This window comes from Odontesthes bonariensis, chromosome 19 (assembly GCF_027942865.1).
Source record: "Odontesthes bonariensis isolate fOdoBon6 chromosome 19, fOdoBon6.hap1, whole genome shotgun sequence".
NCBI lineage: Eukaryota > Metazoa > Chordata > Actinopteri > Atheriniformes > Atherinopsidae > Odontesthes > Odontesthes bonariensis.
In genome coordinates this window covers 14,668,233-14,693,950 of record NC_134524.1, presented here as the reverse complement: position 1 = coordinate 14,693,950, position 25,718 = coordinate 14,668,233, and the positions used below count along the sequence as shown (strand labels likewise).

At 39.4% G+C, this 25,718-nt stretch overlaps 1 protein-coding gene across 2 annotated transcripts; it reads left to right on the top strand.

The window, feature by feature from the left end:
- The first annotated feature begins 758 nt into the window (after positions 1–758).
- LOC142369121 (B-cell scaffold protein with ankyrin repeats-like) lies at positions 759–22,224 on the top strand. 2 transcript variants are annotated; one of them, XM_075451379.1, is made up of 15 exons: positions 759–820; positions 1,106–1,501; positions 3,652–3,791; positions 3,886–4,024; positions 4,113–4,255; positions 5,391–5,505; positions 6,249–6,445; positions 14,217–14,280; positions 14,569–14,766; positions 16,439–16,501; positions 18,164–18,348; positions 20,466–20,529; positions 20,631–20,660; positions 20,749–20,810; positions 20,964–22,224. In XM_075451379.1, exons 1-15 carry the CDS (start codon positions 808–810, stop codon positions 20,985–20,987), a joined length of 1,833 nt encoding a protein of 610 aa, XP_075307494.1. In that variant the 5' UTR covers positions 759–807; the 3' UTR covers positions 20,988–22,224. The 2 variants fall into 2 exon arrangements, with proteins under 2 accessions (XP_075307494.1, XP_075307493.1); XM_075451378.1 differs by having other exon boundaries at positions 6,246–6,445.
- The last annotated feature ends 3,494 nt before the right edge of the window (positions 22,225–25,718 follow it).

Here is a 25,718-nt window from a genome sequence, read left to right as displayed (position 1 = left end):
CTGCTTCGCAGACAGACTTAATTAAACTCTGGTCAAGATCGTGATTTAGGATCTTCACTTTCAGGTTACCTGCTGTCTGCTTGACAGTCACCTTTGATATTTGCCATATCCCCTATTTGCTTACATAGCAACCTGCTTTGTTTTCATATAGGACACTGTAAAATACTAAGTAAAGCTGTAAGAGTGAGATTTTCCAGTTTCTGATTAAAGTAGTTCAACTGTTGGAGAATTTTATTACATGAAATATATTCAGTGATATAATGAGAAAATGTGCAATCACCCAAAGTTCCTTTTTCCAGATGAAAAGCTTAAGAACCACACATACAGACACCCTTTTAATCTGCACCGCCCTTTTCAGTCAATAAAGATAATGAAGATTTTTATATCTTCACATTTCAAATGTAATATTTAAAACTACCAATTTTTGCGCCCCGTTGTTGCTGGCTCTGGTATAATACTGACACAAGCTGTACTTAGATCCTTAACTTTTCGTGCCCTAACCCCAGGGTCAGGTAGGATTGTTTTTCATCACATGAACATGATATGATATGTCGCTCAACTGACGAAACAACTTAACAGGACTGCAATTAAACTCAATTTGTTTTAGAAAATGAAACACCCTAACTGTCACAAGAGCAGAGCCCAGACTTCTTGTCCTACGAATAAAAAAAAGAAAAAAAAAGGTCTCATTTCGCCCACTTTGACGCAGCCGGAAACTCCCTCTTATCTGAGCTTATCCTAACAAAGCCCTTCTGTTTTTCATGTCACTGGGAAGTGAGACCTGACAACAAACGCAGCACTGTAGAAATGAGCCAGACAGGTGAGCAACCCCTTCACATTATTAATCCATCAACTTATTACTGCCTATACTGGCTAATGAAGATGATTAGTGCTTTAATACATAAGTCTCAATGATGTATGAATCTTTGCAATTTTCAGAGCAACATTTTGCCTTTAATATTTGCACAACATATTTATTGAAAAGTTCTGACTACTATGTCGATCAGCTGTAAAAAAAAATTAGTTTGGATGAATATGTGTTATGTATAGCCTACAGATGATAGTTGATTTCTGCAAACATTTTGTTGAATCCTTTTTCAAACAGGTGGGGATCTGCTTATCATCTATGAGACGGAGGCAAAGCAATGGGCTACCTACCTTCAATCAGTTTTCACTGGCCCAATCTCAGAGGCTGGGATCTGCTGCTATGATATTGCTACACTGCTCAGTCGGAGGGATGACTTTCTCAGCCTGTCACATTACACCTGCAAGCTCCTGATCTTTTCCAAGGGCATGCTGGAGGGTTTTTGCCAGTTGCGACGCTTCTTCCTTTCCCGTGTACTGAGTCCTTCAACTCATGTGGTGGTGCTGCTGTGTGGGGTGGAGAGTCTGACCCCTCTGCTGGAGCTTATCCCCCTGAACGGCGACGAGTGCCTGCAGATCTCCAGTGAACAAGATGCTCCTGAATATTTGTCTGCTGTGACTGAAATTGTAAGAAAAGGTATTGCACTGGCTCTAACATATTTTCAGTTCTTTTTTTAATCCTTCCAAAATCACTATAAACATATCGAACAGAACTAAAGTGGCATTTTGGTATGCCTAGTACTGGCTTTGGTTGTGGATTAATAGATACAATAAACTATTAGTGTCTTGAATATCAGAATATATCAGAAGCCAGACAGGTGCGATAATGTTTGATATTTTGTGCTTCAATTCAAATCTGAAAAGGGCTGTTCTATCTGAATGCTGCTGAGTAATAATGCTGATTATGTCATTTCAAATACATCTTAAAAACTCTCTCTCAAACAAAAGATTTATCATTTCCACTAGATACATTTATTAAGATCAGAATAGCTGGTTGATCATCTACTTTTTACATCCAATTTCTGTGTCTGTAAAAACTTAAGCAAATCTAAACCAAAGAAATAGTTTCTTCAGGGAAAGAAAATAACAGAACCTTTAAGTTGATCCCAGTCTTCTAAACCTTGTAAAGTCTTGCCCTTCCCTCTGGATATTTTTCAGTGGCTTTCTGTTCACCAACCACATATATGATAGGAAAACCTCATTTGCTGACTATTTTCTAATGCCATTTCTGTTTCTTTAAGACTGACAACCAATGTTTTCCTCACATCTGCAGAAACAATTTTGGTGGAACTGCACATATCTCGACCATGTCCTCCTCTACCCTGCCAATTATCCACTGCCTCCTTCCTCGCTTTTCCTAATTGCACTATTTATATGAAATCCAAAAGCAGAGCTGTAGGCTTGTGTTTAAACAGGTGCGTGAGCAGGAGGAACATTTGATGCAAATTTGGTCGCCACTGATTACTCATTGCGAGTCATGCAAATTTAAGAGCACTCTACATCACTTTATGGCATTGATACAGTGAAGTGGTTCAGACTAGCATCCCATGAACAGTTATATTTTAATCCAGAATTATGTCCACTATTCATGCAGCATGATGCTGCGCTTATTAACGCTTATTAATGTGAAATGACATGTAGGTTTTTAAAAAGTGATGTGACTGGTTACTGCAACTGCCCTAAAGACAAGACTAAACCACTACAATTATCGAAATTACAAGGTTGTTTATGAATCTCCTAAAATTACTCTAATCTGGAGAGGTTTTACACATGGGAAATTTAACCACGTTCACTTTTGAATAACAAGACAGCTTTTAGCCACCAGTAGGTCTGTAAGTCATGTGCCCTGTGCTGAGCGAACATCTGAACGCTAACATTTCAAGAGTGACATTTAAAAAATAAAGGCAGTTTCAACAGTTTCACCAATATTTAGCTCCTAGCATGCTAAAGTAAAGATTGATTGTTTGCCTTAAATATGAACTTCTTAAAGAAACATTGAATATTTTTTAAATATTCATTCATAAACAGTTGAACCTTGGGCTAATGGCAGTGCTAGATTAAGCAACACAGTCCTGAGGCACATAGTGTTTTGACCTAAATGCTAACTTTGAATGCCAACATGCTGACTTATGACAACATTATAGCAGGCAGATGCAGTCTTATCCACTTTCACCACTACTTTTGTTAGCAATGCTAAACATAAAAGTACAGATTGCTCTTGATTGGTTTTCAAGTGTTCAGTTTTAAAGCCCTTGAACCATCAGGCTAATGATAGTGTAGTTAAAATAATATATTACTGAGGCACAGTGTTGAGCTAAAGGCTAACACCATTTTTTAACTTTTATTTAGCACTACTAAGTAGGCCCCTACAGATTGATGGTTATCTTCAAGTACAAGCCTCTGAGAGAAACATTAAATACTTTTCATGTATTCAGTCATAAACAACTGAACCTTGGTGTGATGATAGTATCGGGTCAAAGTCAAGGAATCACTAAGTAATTACACTTCATCCTCAAGTGGTCTTGAATTCATTTAACTCGATAAATAAGAACCTCATAGTTGTGACAGGAAACAATAGTAGATCAGATGGACTCTCGGGAGACAATGGATGTCTGTAGAAAATTCTTGGTGAAAAACTTAACATCTGTTATCTCTGCCAGACTGAAATATCTGACATATCATGCCAAGGGAACCTCGTCTAGGTTCAAGCCACCTGGCTCGATGCTGATAACAAGGCACCTTCTGAGGATATTGATGCCCTCGACATTTGGTGTAAATCTTTTACAGGTGCGTCAACAACAGCAAATATCAACCCACTGACACGTAAACCAATAGAATCAGAGCCAAAGGCTGACCCAATGCATTCATCTGAAGCTGAAAGGGTCAGAGCCAACGTTGTAGTCATTCCCTCAAGAATTTCATGCGGGGTGAGAAACACTCTTTTTGCAATCCAATTTGTTTATGCAAAAAACATCTGGAACACTGACTACACAGCAATCCTCTGTCTTGTCTCTTGGGCAGAGCTCCATGGAGTTGTTCATTCTTTTGAAAAATGAAGCGGCTGACTGTGACTGTGAGGTCGAGTTCAGTGTTGACAATCAGATGGTAAAAGAGAAGCCTATTCGCTGGAATGAGCGGATTCTGTGTGTCAGAGCACCAGGTGAACAAAATAATAGCACATGATGGATGCACGATTGATGACGTACTCTCCTTTTATTGTCCTGCTCATGTATTATTGTCTATTACAGATTTTCCAGCAGGAAGTGTGAGGGTGACTGTCTATAGTGGTGGAAAACCACTGTGCAATACACAGTTGCAGTACTACACAAGCATGGAGGAACTCTCGTGCCTCCTGTCAAGGGTGGCAGATCCTGTAGAGTTCATGTGTCAGGTAAAGCCTTTAAAGAGGTTTCTTGGTTAAAGGAATAGCTACCTTTAGTTTTTTTGTTGTCTTATCTGAGTTTTACAGACGGGACACCCTGTTTTCCTGCAAAGGTCAGTGTCTACCAGGGGATTTCTGATCATTGACGGACCTGATAAAATTACTGAGATGACAGTTGGCATTCGATTACATACTGGATACTGACAGCCTTTAGATTATATAAAATGTAGGATCAGCATGACTTGCAAAAGGGACTGAAAGTCAGTACATCTCACCATCTGCTGGCTCTACTTTATTTAAACAGTTTGTTGCAAGTCCTCTGACTTTATGGAAACAGAATGATAAATGGATGAATACATTAAAATCAAAGGAAGCTTGAGTTTTCATATTTTTGTGTTTGAAATTGCAATATAGCCAAACCTTTCCACAACACTTGCAACTTGTGCATTTGTGATTCCAACCTTGTTCACTTTAATAGAGGCTATGTCATAAAATTGAAAGTAAAACACTGAAAGGTGGGGATACCTCTTAAGATACCCAAAAATATTCAAAAGACTGTCATCAGTCACTGATTTAGTGAAGCAGGCTATTTGAAAGCTGCTTTATTTGTCTCTCCTTTTAATAACTCTAAATATATTATGCTGTTACATTACCCAGCAATAGAGGGGAGTTATTTACTGCTTCATAGGGGTTCTTAAGCAATTTGGAAGTTGTAGTGAAACAGCACTGAATCAGCATATTTCTGTTCATGTTTATACGAGGCACTGTTTACTCTCTCTAGTCTTAAACTGAAGGGATAGCAGCTTTCGTCCAAATTTCATTGATGAAAACTTGATTTGATTGGGTCAGTTTTGCTGAAAAAGCACACTTGAGCAGTGCCAGAAGAAGAATTTACCAATAGAATTTATAATTTATAACTAAAAGGTGAGGAGCGACAAGATAGAGGTTTGATGTGTGTATGGTTGAATTAAACCTGGCGTTTTTATTGTGCCGCTATATACATTTCCAATATCACTGTTTTTGATACTCTGCATCAAATTTAAGACTTAGTTTGTGCTTTACCTACATTGGTCTGGTTAGAAAGAAGTTTCTTCTTTAAAGCCATAACTCAAGTAAAACTTTTCAAAGTGCAACTGGATTTCAGGCTCTTCAGGTTGCCTCTGTGGACAAGCTGGATCAGAAGTTGTCCTCCATGCTGCTGGAGGGCATGCCCACAGGAGGTTTTCAGGGACTGAAGAGTGAAAACACACATGAAAGAGGTAGAGCACTCTGAACTTTGCTGCAAAGCAATCACAAAGAGAAAATCCCAACCTGGTAGAGTTTTCCTTATATGTTATTTATGCTTTTAACATCTAAAACCCTCTGCTGTCAGTGCATTGATCTGAAATTATTTGGACACGACAGTAAATCTGCTAAATACCCAACTGCAGTGTGAAGACACGGCAGAACCTAAAATACAGGTTATACTGTTAGTTGTGTGTAAATCCTTTCAAACTATAGCAATAAGTCATAGTTATATGTAAAAAAAACCAAACAGTTATTTTGAGTATTTTGTACAAGAAAACAGTGCTGCAATTGTTCCAAGACCTCAACAGAACAGGGTGTCTGTTCAGTTCAATCTCTCCATCTGACTTGTGTAATGCAATGAATTGAACTTAACATATTGCTCACAGTTGTAACTCATTCTTCTTGTCTGCTAAACAATATCCACAACGAAAGAAAAAGCTTACCATTATTTCTTGGCTCATTATGCAGCAGACTGATGGCTTCATCAGCTTGAGATTGATCCTTAACTCTGCTAAAATGGACAGAGGGGGATGTTGCCATAACAAACAGATCAATAAGTGCCTCCAAGCTGTCTTTCTTTGGATGTGTTAGAGTACCCTCATTGCATAGCATCACCCTGAGGTTGTCACTCAAGTAGGAGGTCAAAATGAGGTTGTTGAGGAACAATGAATCCACACTTGCTCACCTTATCAAAATGGGCTATTTTCCTCAGCAGAGCGCCACCATGCAGATGTACCCTCGCTCCTCCACTTTACTGCCCGATATGGATTCCGAAATCTCTCCGGCCTTCTTCTGCAGTGTCCTGGTGCTGAACAAGCCCTACGCACAGCCAATCGCCACAGACAGACTCCCACCGAAATTGCCAGGAATCACGGCCATACGGAGCTTCATGTCTTATTGAAAGAGACACTGGTAATTATTTCCACATCTTTGTTTTAAGCATATTTATGTATTTCTGGAATGATCCTCAAAGTTGAGGGAACTAACACAGAAGGCGTCTCAGCGCTTGAGATCTCACAACCAGGAGATGCAGTGCAGCTCTCAGGAATGCTCTTAGGATCGAGTATCTTTTTATTAATAATGAGCACAACAGAGAGGATAGAAATGTGGAAAGCTAGGAGAGCAACCTATGTGTCAGATGCAACCTCACTCCCTCCTGACTTGTATTTTTTACATCCAGCTCGTGGCTCTGTAAGAGGATGGATGATTGCTCCTCTCCTCTCATCCTGAAGGAGGTCTGGCCTGCTGTCCTCCTTATGGAACACCCCCACAGACACTAGGCAGGCTATTTGTTCATGCACGCACAATGGCTCCCAGCACAGGCCATCTAAATACATTCAGACAATTATTGCAGCTACTATCGCAGAAATTTCTTTGAATAATGACATTTTTCTCATATTAATCTGAAGATTCCTGCTCAACCTCCCATTTGACTGTAAACATATACTAATGCTGAAGCAGCACGCTTTCCACTCGCACGCTAATGAGAGGCCATCTAGATTTAATAGTCCCCTTGTATGCATGGACGTCTCTTTATTTGATAAAGGATGGAGGACACTAGTGTCATGATGTTCTTTCCGATGAAAATTTAATTAGGCAACGAGGACAGCATCATTCAAGAAGAAAAAAAGAATAAATCCAAGCAGGAAAACTGAAAACACCACAGCATTTTTAATGCTAAACCATAGATCACTTAAACAAACATTGTTTCTTTGGCATGTCTTTTGATGAGCTTCTGTTTGTAAGTATTTGTGACTATTTTGTGCATGTGGTTACGGTTCCTCATCAGTCCAAGTCCAATTTTTTTTTAGCCATGTAGATTGTTTTGGTCTCTGTTTAGAAGAGATCAGAATTGGACACGTTGACAAGTCTGCCTTGCCTCAAATATAATGAAACTGGGAGGCGCTGGTATTGTGGTGCTCAAGGCGTCAGAAAATGCATTTTAAAAAATAATAGGCAATTTGTCTGTCCAGAAATAATTTCAATTAGACCAAAATGTGATAGGCCGATAGCTTTAGCTTTACCTGGACTTCTGAAAAACATTTGCTCATTTTAAATTTCAAGCCAACAACACGCACAGACACACGCCCACACACACAAAAGATGGAACAAGGGTAACAAAGTGCGTAGAAGAAAAAAAGTGCCTCAGCTATGTTTGGAATAAACAAACTGAACATCCCACAACTAATTACGTTAATTGGCAACAGGTCAGCAACACCACTGATTAAAGAGAGCATCACAGAAGGCACAGTCTTAAAGAGGCAACAAAGGCATGCAGCACTGTGCTGGAAATTCTTGCTCGGTCTCAGGAACACATCCAAAAAAAAAAAAAAAAAAAAAAAGCATGGTCAGTGAACAGTTTGTTACTGCGTCAACAAATACAAGGTGAAAACCACACAGAGACAAAAAAAACAACGTATCAACAAAATCCAGAAATGCTACCATTGTTCTTAGATGAAACAGCAAACTGTGCATCAAAATTCGAAAATAATTTTTTTGGAAATCCGGAATGCTGCATTCTCCTGGTCATAAGTGAGAGAGACCACCCTGCTTGTCAGCAGCACGTAGACTGAGCCATGGGGATGGATCAGTGCACACGGCATCGGCAACCTGCAGATCTGTCAAGGCTCCATTGATGCGGAACTAATAAAAAAAAAAATCTACACATACACATACATATATACATACATTTAGTCCTGCCTGCACCTCAGAAACCCGCCGAAAAAAAACACAAGTATGAACTAAAATGTGATTTGTAATCAAGGATGAGAAAATATTTAATTTTCAAAAACACAGCAAATAGTCTCCTCAGAGGTTGTGATGGAGCACAGTGGTAAAAACTTTCAGAAATGTGTGGCTGGCATCAATTAAGGAAAAATATCATCAGATTCAATACAAAATTAGATATGTCACTTTTAGCATTAAGTATAATATCTCTGTACTGCTTTTGACTGAAAAAGCTAAACAAATATGGGTTTATCAAAACTTGGACAAATAAAACCAAAACTATCTGTAGGCTCGCTGTTACTAGGTGTCAGTGATCTGAAAATATAAATATGTCTATTTTTGTCATTTTGGGGACGATCCCTTAAAGCCAGCTGTTGAATCCCTATTATGTTAGAAGATTATAACAGAAGCAGAGAACGACTGAGCATTACACATCTGTCTGTCTTTTTATTACCATCATCCTTTAACTTTCTGATGCTTTGGGTCAACCTATGGAGAGTTTAGCCCCGAGGGAAATTTAGAACGTCCAACAGCTGTAGTACTTATCCTACTAACAACACTTCTAATTGAGAGTGACTGTAGACAGGGCATGGTTTGATCAGACTGCTTTAGTGAGTGCTTTCCTGGAAGCCTGGAATGAACTGACAGGGGAGCAACATAGTCAAACAGAGGTCTCTCCACAGGGATCTCAACAAGCCCATAGATGTAACACAACGGATAGATTCGACACGCCTAAGCGCCTGACATTTCTGTGCGTTTTCTTTAAAGGGAATTCAAGTTTATCTTGACAGCTAAAACCTACACGCAGTCTGTGCTGGTGGAGCATGTTGGAGAAGTAGTGACTGTGTGGTGCGGTTTGGCACGTTCATTAACTCATCCACAGTGTTTCCCCAAACTCCAATTAATCAACCCATGATGCATCAGTGATTTGGGTGTTGGTGTAGCAGCTCTCTGTCAATAAGTCCAAGATGAATATGTCCCCTGCCTCATACACAGGCTGAATCACTCACAAGGCCTGCGTCAGATCCACTAGTCTGCCCTGGCATCGCACTTCTTCATTAATTAGCTGTGAACTGCTCCGGTGGGGAAAGCTAAATTATTCAGAGAGAACATAACCAGAATACAAATATAGAAAATGCTTTGCAGTTATCTACAATGTTTATGTCCTCAAAATGCAATACTCTGCGTGGTGAATTACTGACATAAGGGCGCATGGTCTTTATTTAATATCTTAATACCAGGTCATAAATTTCACTTGGCATTTAGACGGACCATGAGATTTCACTGCATGCTCTCGGATGTGGAGCAGAGCTGGATAAATACAAATTAGCTTGCAACCGTAAGGCCTGGAAATACAAAGGGCCATTTATGTGCAACACACTCTGCTTGTGAAAGTATAACCCTATCCAAATTCAGGAAAGCCAAATTAGGTGACATACGAGACTCCAATCCAGGGAGTCCACAGACCTTACTTTGCATACTGTGTTTGTTTAGCAGGTAAAATGAACAGTCTAGGTGGGGGAACTGGAGATTTGTTTATCATTTGAATAATACCGTCACGACTCACGCTGTACGAACAACTGGTTTTCATCCCTCGTATTTTTTGGTGTGTAGCCCATCTGCGACCCCACTGATGAGAATTTTTTCACACAGTGAAATCTCTGAACAACTACAGGATGAATCTCAGTGAAAAATTCAGCTGTATATTGACTACAGTGAACTTGATTAGCAAGCTTAACCATTTGTTAACCCAAATGCAGAAATCCAACAGAGACTGGTAGATGTCAGATTAAAAAAAAAACAACAAAAATTAATAATCAACAATAGGCACTGTCGAGCAGGGAGTACAAAAACACAAAATCCAAACAGACACCCATAAACACAAAAGGACAGGAAAGGAAACACTGGCAAAGAACAACCAGAACCAAGGACTATATATACAGAGGAGTGTAATAACTGATAGGATGCAGATGAAGCATTCATCAACAGAACAGAACCCATGTGTGAAATGCAGACAGCACAAAGAGTACATCTCTTAAAGAATAAAACAAGAAATGGAGAAAATACTAAGTGAACATAAATCAGGAGTTTTACAGAAACAAAACATGCAAAAGGATAGAAAACTAAAACTTAACCAAAACCAGAAACTTAACAGGAACAAGAGAACAAACAAAATAAGTACAAACAAGCATGAAGAAAACAACCAAGACCACAGACCATAACAAAAAGGTTAGAAACCAAAGCACAAAAACCAAAAACCCTGACACCAGCTGGGCAGTCAAATACCTCATGATTTCTGGATTATAAACTCCATGGATTTAAGGAACCCTTAAATTTTCATATGCTGCCATTAGACACTTCTATATCCATCTACATGGTTCAGCTGCACTTGGCGTTCAAGGGAGTTCAGTACATGTTTGCATACTCATGTGCCAAAAAAAAAGAAGCATGGTAAAGAGTGTGAGCAGACTGTAATTTGCATTCAGCTCAAAGTGCAGCATTTTGAGTCTCGCTAGCCGACGGTTTGCCTGTGCAAAGAAAGTTATTGAGGAAAATCATCTACAACCCAAATACCCAAAAGTTGGGATGCTGTGTCATATCTAAATGAAAACAAACTGCAATGGTTCACAAATCTCATAAACCAAGAATATAATAGAATAAAACTATTAGTTTATGGCATTTACAAATCACTGCATTATATTTTCATTAACCTTTTACACAGATTTCTACGGAAGCATATTGCTGCCACTCTACGAAAAAAAATGAAAAGTTTTCACGTTTTAACAATATATTTATTACGTCATAACGTGAAACTATCACGTTATTTCAAGATACAACATTTTCACGTTCCACGTGATAAAAAGATACTCAATCCTAAGACCATTAACAATATATTGTTAAAATGTGAAAAAGATATTGTGATAAACTTTTCACGTAATTATGTGATACTGAGCCTCTTTTTTTCGTAGAGTGGCAGTAATAAGCTTCCGTAGCTTCCCAACTTATGGAATATGATTTGTAAATAAACAACAAACTCGAACGCAAACAGTCATGACGCTTGCTCGTAATACTTTACATTAGCTACATTAATTCTGTGTGGAGTATTACATCCTAAGCACATGTTATTTTCCTTACACAGAAAAACAAGCTGAGAGGATTGTGGCTGCACTGCATCGTATGATGATTGCAGTGGTACACTCTGCACTTTGCCATGCATCAAAAACTTTCCTCCTGACACCACTGTGTTAAGAGACATCATTCTGCTGCCACTAAGAGTAAAGACCTCCCCGTTTTTGAATGGACCATTTCAGCTGCAGAAGACAGATTTACACTCCTTATTCTATAGCTTCTAAAGATGCTCAAGATTTCTTCTCTAAATAACAAAACCATGCCTACTGTTTTGTCTGAAGTGCCGCTGCTTGGATTACAGCAGTGAAACTGAATTTGACTGGAATGTCTGAGGCTTCTGCAGAATTCAGACATCTGTAAAATGATTTAACATTTGTGGTTTGTAAATAAATATCTCTCCCCTGCTCAGATTTTACCTCTGAAAATACCACACTGTGCTGAAGCACAGCAGCTGACTATTAAAATTCAATGTGGTAAATATGTGCTCATTCAACCTGTTGGGCCTGCAAAGAATATCTACTGTCAGTTAATGCATTCATGGCAGCCAATACCTAATTTGCAGTTCTAGGAACAGTACAATATTGTAATTGAGTCATGATTGGCTGTGTTGCTTGGAAACGGCAGACAGTGCAGAGCTGGCTGTGTGGTGATAGTTTGATCCAATGGAGCCATATCTTATGTATTCTGCAGAGTTAGAGAGATTGTTGATATTGTATTGGTAATATATGCTCTAAAACTATCGAAAGATTCACATAATTCACACGTATAATAATATCGACCGAATTATCGAATTACTACTTTACAGATGAGCAGACATGTATAACAAATTTTATAAACAAACATTCTGACTGATTTAAAATAGTAGCAAGTGCAACTGAGAAAATGTGAAGACATATTTTTAAAGAATATTCTTTTTGTTCAGACTTTATCATTATTGTTTTTGTCCTGATGTAAGTCCATCTATGATCAATCAACTCTTTTGTACTTCACATCTATCAAAAGCTGAAATGTGGCAGAAAATAACCTAATATCTGATTCTAATTATGGCTGCAGTCTAATATCAAGTAACGGGTCTTGAGTCACTTGCTAAATGAGATGTTTGGACTGAAAGGGGAAGATTGTCTGATTTCATAATTACCCTGATCATACCCGTCTGTCTCTCAGTATGCAATTAACAAATAGGCCGACTCTGCAACAGCTCTGTTGTTAAAGGAAAACTGCTCTGTGAGGCCAGCAGGCAGCCAACAGCACAACTCTCAATTTAATTTTATAGACTTGAAATCACTTTTCTGCAGTTCCTAGCAGAAAGTGATGAATCTTTACTCATAAAATCAAAGCTTATATGAAAACCGTGAACATTAAAGCATCACAATAAGATGAAAATTCCAAATCAAGCATTTTATAAATGAATGTGGTGAAATGAGTAAGGTCAGCCATTTGTTCTAGCAGAACCAAAGAAGACTAAAAGTAAATGCTTAAAAAAGATGAAAATAATGCAGTGTTAATATTTAAAGATTTTGTCACAAATGTATTTGATATGCCTACAGAGTATTCAAGGAGAGCATTATCAACAGACATATTTAACTAAGCACTGTTACTATGCAACACAATAAGTAACACAAGTTAAAAGATTGTCATACAAGTGAAATAGAGCAAGCCTTTTAGAACAAACGTGCCATGTTTCAACTGAGTTCAAAGAGTGCTCATTGGATTTCTAGGTCAATTTTTTTTTGGCCTTTTGAACGTGTCCATGAGATGGCTTTTTTAAATGTGTCACAAGACATTTTATGAACTAAATCAGCAATCAGTCCCATGGCTTAGGATTTCTGTTTCGAATTTCCAGGAAAACACTGAAAGTTATAGAAAGGTGAGGTCAGTTAGCCAGTATGAGCAGAGTTAAAGACTGGATGAACCAACACCAACCAATCCTGACTGCTTGCTCGTTGGGGATGTACAGCTAATTTTCACAAGCTGTACGGAACAGATGAGGTGAAGTTAGGACAGGCTAGGTGGAAAACAGGGCAGAAGTAAAGCCGAACAAGAAGCTCTGGAACTATGCAACAAAGCCTGCTCCCTTGCGACCAGTTGAATGGAAGCCAACTGCAGAAGCCACTAGCTCCAGTAGAGCTAGCAGAGCAGACTCTTGGCTTGGAAGCAAGCCGGCTGAAAGCTTGCTGCAGAAGCTGCTAGCAATGGGAAGAGTTGCTGGGATGGGCTGGTGACTTATCCTGTGTATTCCCTTCCTCTTGCCTAATGGCAGCTGTGATAGGCTCCAGAGCCGCACCCTTCCCCTGACTCTGAATTGGATTAACTGGGTATAGAAAATGGATGGATGGATGGATGAATAACACTAATTACAAGTGACCGTTGCCTAACAGAGAAAGGGAGGGCCTGCGTCAGCTTCCCGGGCAAGGCCAGATTAACATATTCACAGGCCAATCTCCCAGAAGAAGATGTAGTCACATATCGAATCATTTTAAAAGGTATAGTTTAGTAAAGGTAGAAGTTTTTGGAAGATCTAAACTGCCAGAGTGGGACTTAAGTGGGAGCAACTCCCCAGGATATTTTTTTTACCCCCCCCCCCCCCTTTTCTTTGGAGGGAGGCTTCAGGTGAGAAAATCAGCCGTAAAAAGGAGAAACTCACAAATTCAACAAAATCATAAGTCCCCTTTGTAAGATTTGTCAAAAGCACAAATACTGAGAAAAATAATAAACCTTAGAAGGCAAACATTCAGCTTCAACATCACAGATGAAAAACTGTTCCTCTCAAGCTGCTTCTTTGTGATGCAGGTGAGGCTTAAAATGTCACCATGTCATGTCGTTACAGAAAATGTTCAACTCAGGCGAGGACAATGCCGATTCCAGCGTGTACGAAATGATGTGCAACTCAGGTGAGTGTGGGAATGATGGGAAATGGAAGAAGGACAAAGGAAAGCTGGTAATGGAATTGCTTGTTTTCTTTTTTCCTCTCCGGTATATCATTGTGTCGGTTTACTATTCATTTCCGACCGCTGAATAGTTTCCCCTTGCTGATGGGGACATCGTGTAGCATTGCTTCCCATTAGTTGTGAAATGACAGTACCATGACAAGCACACACACACACACACACACACATAGCATGACACGGAAGCAGTGGTGTAGTAAACACTTTTTGAATTAGGTCCTCTTTCCATAACAGATGTACGGAAACAGCAACAAGGTGAGGACGAGGAGGGGGAGGATGAGGATCTCTACGCGCCACTAGACGTGAATGATGAATATGACACCTTCCTGAACCCAGAAAAAGCAGTGGATCTCGCCAATCGCCCACCGGCCCCCACACCCCGGCCTGAGGGCACCCCAGTAAAAGAGAGCAAAACCCCGTACATTTCCCAAGGTAGGTTCTTTTCCTCATATTATTCTCTAGCTTCTCTACACCTAAACACCTAAACTAGAGAGATGCTTTGGGAGTAAAAACAAATCTGAGATATGCACAGTATGTGAAGGGGAGTTCACGTGGGAGGGAGGAAGTGCCTGGAATATGAGTCGCCATCGTCAGTGGAGTGCTGCTGAACAGAGTGAAGAGCCTTTCATACGATGCAGTTTGTTTCGATCTGACAAACCACGAGAACACAGTTGCTCCCTGTTGCAAAACAAACAGGAGCGAGGCAGGAGGCAGACACATTTGGCTACAGTGAGAGCCTGTACGCTAACTGTTCAATTTCAACTGCGTGAATATTTCATGAAGATGAAACATCCAAAAGTGACTGGTATTATTAAGGCTTATAAATCTTTAAAACAGCTGTGACTTCTGTTTCATTTTGAAAACGCACACATGAACACATGCTTCCACAATCAATTCTTATTCCCATAAACAACATTGCACCCCTCCCTCGCCATCAATCTCCTTCAAAACGCATGAATGTGATTGTAATGGCTCAGTAGATGCCTCCTCTTCATTTTGCAGCTTTTTATTAAGCTTGCTCGCATCTAACCAGCCCATCCTCTTCCCAGTGGGACTTACAAAGAAATTGAGTGCCCCAAAGAATTCTCCATCTTCCAACCATCTCCTCGGTAATAGAGGGAATGACTAGGCTGCCATCTGCAACCAATCTTGGCCAGACCAAGGCCAAGTCAGCCAGAATAAGTCATTACACATGTTTTCCATCGTCCTTGTCCCCAGAGTGTACAAGAGAAAGAAGAGGTTTCCATCTATTGACACAGTGGAGCTTCAAACCACAAAAGGATCCCATTTGCTCCTCACTCCCACTGCGGCTCTCAGAGATGGTAGAGGTGAGCTGAAGCTTGCTGGAGGATTAGGCGAGGAGCCAGTTATTGGAGAATCCTGTACAAGTGGAAATAATGAGGAGTCTCCTTCCTATTCGCAGCAATGTCTCGACCAAAAAGCTGAATTGTGAATTAAATGCAGTCCTTTGGAGGGGATTAGACGACATGTAAACTACACTAAAAGCAGTCCATCTATTTACTGAATGAAGCCTGGAAGACAAGCTTGTCTTGTGAGCAAAAGCAGAAGAAGAGAGGCTGTGCTCAAAAGTGAAGTGGAAAAGAGAGGATGTCACAGGGGATGTTGTCAGAGGTGGGATTATCCTCAAGGGTGTGGATGTTGAATTTTAATCCAGTTTTAGTCACATAGCCGCAGATCCACCACCTCTGACAGCTAAACAGTGCAGCCTTTCATCTGAGAGCTCACTACCAAACCAAAAGCATCACTCATGGTGTCTAATTTAATCCAGAGCTGAACATGAGTCTTTTACTAGGAGAAGCCAAGAGTCCAACTTTTATCCATACCCATTTATGCATACCAGATGCTATCATATTTGAAATTTCTCAAACGCTGTTAGGCTTTTCTACTGGCGAGCCACTGTCGCTGTGCATGTCCATCAGTAGGTTGTTTTTAAATCAGCTTATGGCTCCATCTTGTGGAAAGGTTACTGTAATACTGCAGCAAAAGCTACTCTGGCTTGCTTCACTGTTTTCAGTGAAGTTATTGTCCAGCTGTGTAAATGCTGCAAGTTTTGTTATTTTAAAAATTGCACTTCTGCTCACAGTGTTCCAGAAGAAGAAGACCCCACAGGGAGATGCTGATCTGTATTCACTTCCCACAAAACAAGGTGAGCGCCAAGTCGCCTGACATGGTTTAGTCAGAATAATTAGAATAACAGTGTTGCTTTTCATTTTTTGATTTACTCCACAACATCTCATAAGATAAGTAGATGTGCATGAATAATTCAATGCAGGCTCACATAGTTGTAAAACTGTCTAACTATCGTATATTCGTCCACAGCATAGCAGTTTTATAATGGAGGCTCAAAAGTTGTAAAATTACATTACATTATCTGGGCTCCAAAATTGTTGCATGCCTACATGTGCCTTTTAAAACTGTAAGGTGTTTCCATTTTGCATTTGATGAAACTGCCATGCTTGAACAAAAATGGTAAAATAACAATTTTCAAGGCACCAATGTTTTCTTTTGCTAACAGTAACATGCTTCTGTTCGACATGATAAGAAACTAGATTTATGAGGCATTAGGAAGGTGTGGACAAGGGTTTTGCACCGCCGTCGCACCGTAGAACCACATTCAAACCCCATTTGACCAAAAATGTCAAATGGGGTCTTGTTTTTCAGTCAGCCACAGTTGGTTAGGGTTACTAGTAAATAAAGAATTGGTCATGTTTAAGGTTTGAATATCAGTAACTGCAACTGTAACTTACCATCCCCCAATTTCTGCTCTTTTATCGGGACATCATTTTGGACACATTGACAGCAACCAGGCATCAAGTAATTTTATAAACTGTATATATGATCACAACTACATACTTATAATTAAGGATCAGCTGATGTTCAGCTTGTTGACTGACAGGCAGATAAAGTGAAATCATTTATTCACATTTCATTTTGTTGGTCAATGTAAGCGCTGAAAAGTCACTGAGTTGTAAAAGTTTTTTTAAATTGATATTACATCATTAACCTGGTATTAGAAGGAAAATAAACGACAAAAACAACCAATATCATCTATTGGCCATCAGCCAAATTATCATCTTTAACATCAGTATAGGTTAAAGATTTCATGTTTGGTGCATCACTACTTATAGTAGTTTCTAACACTATATTCTACTCGAGTCTTTGTTTTGGTGCAAGCTTATTATTTGTAAATGTGGTAGTTCTGCAGAGCTGGTTGGAAATAACCTGCCTGACTCTTGGCTGAGTTTTCTGGAAAATAATCAGCATCTTGCTGGCTGCTCTGTCTCTGTTAACAAAAAGCTGCTTGGGTTTCCCCTGTTTCTGCTGGAATGGTGTGATCACTTTGTGATGTAGAGGTTGTACATCTAAGCAGGACTTACACAGTGGCAGTTATTTTTCCTGACTACTCTCTATGGTTCCTTGTTACCTGCTGGGTTGTAATGTAATAATTAGGTGTGTTTGTTTGATTAAAACTGTTGTTATAAGCACTGTTTAATGACTCATTATGAGGCAAAATTATAAGAGCACAAACAGTAAAAGTGCAATAAAATAAGCAGGTTGCACGTTTATACACAGTTTGGTGCCAAGAGGGTTAGAAAAATAGAAAATAGTGTGTCAGGGTGAGGCAACTGCTACATTTAGCATATACGTGGCCACAAAGGAATTTTTTTTTCCCCTTGCGGTTCTGTTCGTAACACTGATATCTGGAAAACACACTGTTATAGTATATTTATCTGTTATTTTATAGTGAAATGTTGAAACTTTCTGTGATAAAGCAGCAGATGTTCTTATGGAGCTTTGTTCATTGCAGCACGTGAACGGGAAGGCAGCCTCACTTCCACCTATGACACCTTTGTACCAAACCAGATGCACAAGCTTCAGGGCCTTGTTGAACTCCAGCAGAGGGTGAAGGCAGGTCTACTCACTGGGGACGGGGCTCTTGAGAACATTAGTGATTGTCCACAGGTTCGGAAGGGCACGGATGCCCAGCAGGAGGTAGGACGTCTGCATACTGTCACCACATGCTGCTGTATGGATTTTACACGGGCAGGACCAAACCTGAACATGTTCTGCTCATGCTGTGTAACAGGGGAATGCAGTACTTCATAGTCATCCAATCAAATAAGAGAGAAAGGGGAAGGGAGGAAATGATGGACAACTATCCACATTCCAAATGATGCATCGACTATGAACTGTATAGGAAGCAAGATATGCCAAAAATGTGAAACTGACACTTCAATGGGAGGGCTAAATGCAACACTTAGAATAACAGCTTCAGAGACTGGCCAATCTAATTATCTGTTGACTTCACTGCCCTTATCAACTGGCTATCAATAATTTTTTTTGTCTGTATTCTGGAAGAGACAACTCTATTGAACAGACATTTCGTACTGTAGGCTTTTCCTGAGCACATTTCCTTGAATTTATTTAAAAACATCATGAGGTGAAGAGATTACAGGAAATTTGGCAAACAGATCATTATAATGACTTAAGAAAAGACAAAAGACTGTGCTGCAATAAGGAATCTGACCATATAGTGCTGAAACTAAGACTCAGGTTTAGCTGTATTATATAACATTTGTATAAATAGATTAAATGCTCCATTACTTAGGATGATCGTTTAAGAAAGTAAAGAGAAAGCCTCAATGAAAGAAAGAAAGAAAGAAAGAAAGAAAGAAAGAAAGAAAGAAAGAAAGAAAGAAAGAAAGAAAGAAAGAATCAGGCAACTCCGGAACAGCAGGAAGAGCTGAGGACCCCTACTGGCAGGAAGAGCGAACAGAAGATTTATTGTCATAAGCTCCAGGGAAAATGGCCAATAAAACGGAATAAAAACAAACCATTATAGTCTATTAGTTCAATATGACTGCGAACATACACTCAAGTGACGAGCCCTCATCACAGGCCTTGTTCAGATTTTGAAATGTCACTGTAGGAATTGATTTAATGACTGAGTGGGGATTTCCATTTGGTTTCAGGGTCTTGTTATTGTGCATGTTGGCTCGCTGCCATCGTGTAATATCTATCAGCAATCCAGTGTTGATGTCTTTGGTGTCACCTGCCCCTCTCCTTCTCTGATAAGTCATAGATTTTGAGAATGTAAATGAGGATGTGCAAGTTAGATCAGGGGTAGATTTGTTAATGAAATCTACTGCCAATACAGCAAAGTGAAAATACTCATTGAAATATCAAAACTGAAACTCAGTGTGATGGTTAAACAGAAGGACACTAACAAACTATATTAGCAAATGTGAGACTAACTCAAGGAAAGTGTCAAAGGGCAGGCTAAAGGCTAAACAGCAGGAAAGTAAGTCTCATATTCCTGTACACAAGGAGGACACGAGTGCAGCATAGTACACAAAGGAAGCAAACACAGTTTTTCATTTTTTATGCTTTATCGAATTCAGGGTTGCAGGAGGTCCCAATAACTGGTTACAGCTCTGCCCAGAGTCACAGGTTCTGCCACAAATATATATATCCCTCTGTCAGATATTTTAAGCTTTTCTCTAAGCTCTTTACAAGTAATTCATGTTATTTCTTGGCTCACTCCTTTTTTTTTTTTTTTTTTTTAATGTTACATCATGCTTTGATATTTCTAACATTATTATAATATCAAGCTCATCTCGCATGTTTTAGTCAGTAAAGAGTGTGAATCTGAATCTTAAAAGTAACCATTAACTGCTATCAGATGAATGTGGAGAGAGTAGAGGTATAAATGAGAATCTGCTCTGTTGTATATATTTGAACATTGTTTCCATGTTTTCCACTCGACCTTCAGAAAAAATGACGATATATAAATGACAGTGTACAAAGAGGTGAAAGAGGTGCAGAATTATCAGAAGACACTGAAATCAAGTGACTGCACACATAACGTGCCTTTGACTGCACCGTGTTAGCACATTGCTAATAGTGTCTAAATGCTGCAGTAGCGTCAATAAGCTGTGCTCCAGGTAAGTTCCACCTCACAAGCTGACATGGCTGCCTCCTGAGTTTTGTGATGTAGGAAACTCACTGTTGGAATCTGTGATTTTGAGACTGTCAGTGATGCTCTGTAGTTCCAAGGTGGAATATGAAAAAGGCAAAAAAAACCCAAACACTGATCTTTGTCACTGCAGGAGAAGCCGAGTCACCGGAAAGCCAGTGTCACCAACATCAAAGAGGATGACGACAGCGTTTATGGTAAATACTCTGGTTATGTGGGCTAAACAGGCAATGGAGGGAGGTTAGAGTTACAAACTGAATATTGGAAATGGCTGAAAATCTCTTTTCTCTGCCTGCAGATAAAATCAGCACTGCTCGACATACATCAGGTGAGTCTTAAGAACTTATGTCAGAGTGCTCCATGTCCATTTCTACTGAACACGTACTAGTAAATTTTGTACAATCTCCCGACCCCAGGTCGAAGAGGAAGCTTCCCGGCTGAGTGTGATTTTTACAGCAAGCCACTCAAAGGACAGCAGGTAAGTTTACCTCACTTGCCAAAAGAAAAGTTAGGCAAAAATGGAAGAATACGTCATCATTGATAGATCACTGTATATCAGTGAACTGACAGAAGTCATTCAAACCATTTCAAATGACACGTATCTCTCAATTTTTTTCTCTTTTCTTTGCAGAACTGTCGGAAGCGCCAAAAATGAAGAATGTGCAGTGCGGTCTTAGATCTAAAACATGTCAGTTTCACTTTAAAGGTTAAAAAAAAAAAAAGAAAAAAAAAAGGTAAAATTACAACATTTTCAGTGCGCCAAAATTTTTCAGATGCCCATGTCTGAATTTCAAATTTGTAAGCATGAAACTGTCTAGTAGATTCGACGGGCTGATTTTTAGTCACATTTTCTGCTGAGTTTAGAAGCAGAAAAATATGCGAAAGCAGCTTGATTTATATTTATGATATACACTTACACTTTCCTGTTTTTTTTTTTTTTACCAGAAGTTTCGAAAAGATGGAATTTCAAAGCTTGTACAGACAGCCAAGGCCCATTTGAGTTAAGCTGAGCATATACATGCAGAGTAAATCAGTCCCCAATCCCATCATCTGTGTGTGTTAGTCTGGGTTTGAGAAGCTTGATTTCATGTTCTCATCTGTTTTAAATCCATGTTTTGGTCAGACTTGTACTCTCACTGGACAGCCAAGTTCATGTCCCATCCATCTCAATATTGTCAAATAGAATTTCATTTAATTCACTTTGCTGTCAGAATGGGGTGTGGTGGATGGCACTGTCACCTCACAGCAAAAGGCTTTGGATCTCTGCCTCTTTATGGAGTTTGAAAAGCCTGCCTGTGCATGTGTGGGTTCACCATGTAGTTGAGGTTGGTTAGGGATAAAAGCTTTCATAGTTAGATTCAAATATGAATCAATACATGGTGTCATCATGTATCACCTCAACATTTGTCTCACAAAACATCAGGCGGTTTCTGTTCCTTTACTGCGACACTACTACGTTTTAAACAAGTGGACATATATCCCAGATTTCTTGTTTTCTTGTGAGACAGCACTTATGCACGTGATAAAATAACAACTAATCAATATTAATCAAGCTCTATGCCAATAACCGTTTCTAAAGTAAGCCTCTTTTGATTATTTACAAATCCAGTTATACTGTTTGTATACCTTATTCTATGTTTCTGAGCTCCATATCCCAAATATATAAGAACTGTAATATTAACCATCATTTTTCTACTCGTGTCATCTTAATTTTGATTTTCAGGTTAATGGTAAATGAAATGCTGAAATGGATGTGCTTGGCTTCACGCTGTACACTCGTCAGATACTCTGTGGTGCATATGATGACCAATACTACGTAGATTCTGTGTAACCCCAAATCTTTGTGTGTAATTCTCCTAATTTTAACAATTAAACTACCTACATAACTGCTATTTTCCTGTATATTGTACTCATTTACCCATAACTGAGACTTTAGGTAAAGTTAATCTACATTTAACTCATTTATCTAACATCTAAATTCTCCCTTTAGGGGGCGCCATATCTCTAAACATAGCCCTAGCACCCATAGTCTGACGCAGCTGAGCCATCTGGTGAGCGCAGGAGCACCTGCTGACCTCCTGTTGGCTGGAAGGCAAACTATGGAAAAACGTATCCATACATGTTTATGAATGTAAACAGCAAGTAAAAACTCTCATGCGGAGGGTGAGAACATCAGTGAAGCCCCTCTTGCTGTGTCTGGTTGCAAACAGGAAGCATGTGTTCAGTTGTGGTTCGCATGAGCCAAGACGTGTCAAAACGAATCTGTGAATGAATTGATGGAAAATGAAAAATGTAAAACTATGAGTCCGCTTGCTGTGATAGATAAAAAAAACGCTCACAGAGGGCTGCCGTAACAGCAAGTGAGCGAAGAATTAAAGGTCAGAGGCTTCATATTGCTGGGAGACTCATTGTGTTCAGCTGCCACAGTGCAAACACCTGCATTATTTAATACTCATACAGGGGCCTTTTTATTCCACGTCCAGGAAGCTTCTGCACATTTACTGTATATACTTGTTAAAATTCAGAATTTGCTGTCATTTATAAAACTATTCGGGAATTGGCACAAGTGCACTCACTCTTTCTCACACACACAGACACCAGTTTGTTGGTGCAGCCCTGCCTGTGCCTGAATGAATGAATAAGAGCTGCATGGGGAATTCAGTGAATGCATGGCTAAATCCAAGCTCAGTCTTGAAACCCAGGCAGAGGCTGAGCTGTGTGCCAACAAAGCAGCTGGGTACACGCAGGGCACATTTTTCTGTTCAATCATGCTCTTTGTGAATAATATGTATTAATGCCGTCCCTACTTAGACCTGCCAGTTAGCCTTTGGAGATGATCCGGCTTCGGGACCCCATGGCATTTCAGGCATATGTTTGCCTGTCACCTGCTGAGTATATTTCAGTACGCACATCAGAAATGGCCACAGAGAAAGGCCTCGAATCGTTGTGCATGCAAATATCTGAGCGCCACGACGAGGAATGAATCCCCAGTCATAAAGAGAAGTTCAGTGGCATGCGTCGCCCACACCAAAAATTACTTCTATACGTGGGCAGCGCCACATCAAAGAGAAAAGATCAAAGAATTACTGTACAGCAGTTCAAAACCCTGCACATCTAGGAACATAAAATGAACCGGGCGATTTTTTTGAAATGTAAATGATCCACACATCAATAAAGGCTTAATTCAGTTGACCAAACAGACCCTAATTGTCCTCTATATGTCTTTTTTTTTTCACATCTTCTTAATGCAACAGTGATCACAACAGTGGTTGTGGTCAATGCTTCTGAAACACAAATCACTAAAAGAGGCAAATCATTGTACTTTTATGGCAAATAGTTTAGGTTTATCTGAAATATATTCTATAATAGATAACTAATTATAATAATGATAATAAAGGACTAATTATTCCAATGTATACAATATTGTATTGAATCATAACTATTATGATTAATCATATTTTAAATTTTCAAGTTTCTTACAATGGCTTCTTAGAATGAACGTAGCAATGATAGGCTTATAGTTCATTTGTGACACTGGCAATGTTGCATTTATTAATGCATTGAAGACAATTGATCCAATGAAATGCTGCTGGATATGGCGCAGACACTTTTTTTTTTTTTTTTTTTTTAAAACAGGTTACTAAGCACCAAAATGTTAGCTAAACCAAAGTGACAACAAGTTGGTCTTCAAAACCCAGTGCAGATCAGCAGACCCTTAATTGTTACTCAGAGACTCAGAGCGATCGTTGTTTGGAGTTGTGTTTCAGGCTAACCCAGCACCCTGGTTTCATTGAACAGTGTGCAACAAACACACCAAGTTATGCTACATGCAATCATACCACATTTTGCTTTTTTGGCAGGTCAGTGAATGCCATGTACTGCAAAGGAATGAGACTGAGCAGCCTGAGTTCCTGAAATTGCGGGATTTTTTTTAAAATCTTCACTTTTTGTGCTTCCATGATGTTTCAAGTCATGTACAGTGAGAGGATGATGACCTGCTCTAACAATTTCACATTCAATTTTAACTGCTAAAAATGACACGCACAAAGCTAAAAAACGCATGTTAAACACAAGCCTGAAGTGGTTTGTTTTCTGGAAGGATTATCATGAGTTCAAGTTTAACCTAGAAGTCTAACATTCACTCTCTTTTTTGCACTTTTTTGACTAGCAATTATCTATTTGAGTTTTTTTTTTTTCTCATAGATACTCCATTGGTATGAAAGTGATCATGGATGGTTGTTTTGATGTCTTTGTCTGAACCCTGTGATGGACCCCACCTCTCACCCCCTTGTAGCTGGGATGCTGTAGGCTCCACCTAAAAACAATCTCAAACAGGATGAAGTTGGTGGAAAAGAGATATGGAAATAAATTACCATAACCATCGTTTGGCATAAACTGAAAAGTCTTGTTCAACTTCTTAAGCAGTCCACTCAAGGAGCATGCAACGCAGCCATTGAGAATGGTCTGTTACGCACCTTGGCATGTACATACGATAAGGTGGGAAAAAAAAAAAAAAAAAAAAAAAAACTTGTATGAAGTCCATAGTGTGTACAGTAAAACACACAGAGAGGCAAAAACCATGCACAGCTGCCCTCTTTGCGCAGTCCCCTCTCCAGCCTTGAGATTAGGGCAGAGGATTGTGCACAGCTGCTCACCAACATCCCCGATAAAAATCAGGCAATTTCACAGTCAGTGGCATTCTTTCATCCTCTAATCCACAAGCCACATGCAGTTATAGATGAACCTCACTGCGATGAGAACAAGCTTTGCCGAGTTGACCTCACCAGTCAGTGTGGACACTTTCGACTGGCTGCAGAGACATCGAACAGCAACACTGTGGGATGCAGTAGGAAAAACAAAGCCAGTGCAAACTGACTTCCATTGTGGATAGATCTGTGTCTTTTTTTCACAGTCACCAGTCATATGAGAGAATATTAAAGATAATTAAGTGAAATAATTATGGTTTCAGAGATTTTAACAGTAGGATAGATTGGTTGAACTTTCAACATACATTACCATAAATTCTTGGGGATTTCTAAAGTTTTAAACCACTTTGAACACATTCCCATTTACTCCTATATAACCCACTTCCAGTAATAGCTTTGCTTAAAGAGGCCATCATATACATCATTTAACGTTCTTCATTGTTGTTGCATCCCACAATTCTTCACAGACACCCCCCCCCTACTGAAGTCCCTTAGTTCACCCATTTTGTCTGACCCCAACATCCATTTGCTGAGTGATTCCTCACCAAGTTCAAACAGGGGACAAAAAGGTACTTCAAGGGAAAAAGAGCAGGAAAAAGGAGTATGAATCAAAAGGCAAGGAAATAGAATTCACTGTACAAATGTCAGGGGAATTTCAATGTCTGCAGAGGCACAGTAGA

Coding starts and splice junctions, on each gene's coding strand:
- LOC142369121 (XM_075451378.1), top strand. Junction 1,502..3,651: donor GACTGAAATTGTAAGAAAAG/GTATTGCACTGG, acceptor AATCTTTTACAG/GTGCGTCAACAACAGCAAAT. Junction 3,792..3,885: donor CCTCAAGAATTTCATGCGGG/GTGAGAAACACT, acceptor TCTCTTGGGCAG/AGCTCCATGGAGTTGTTCAT.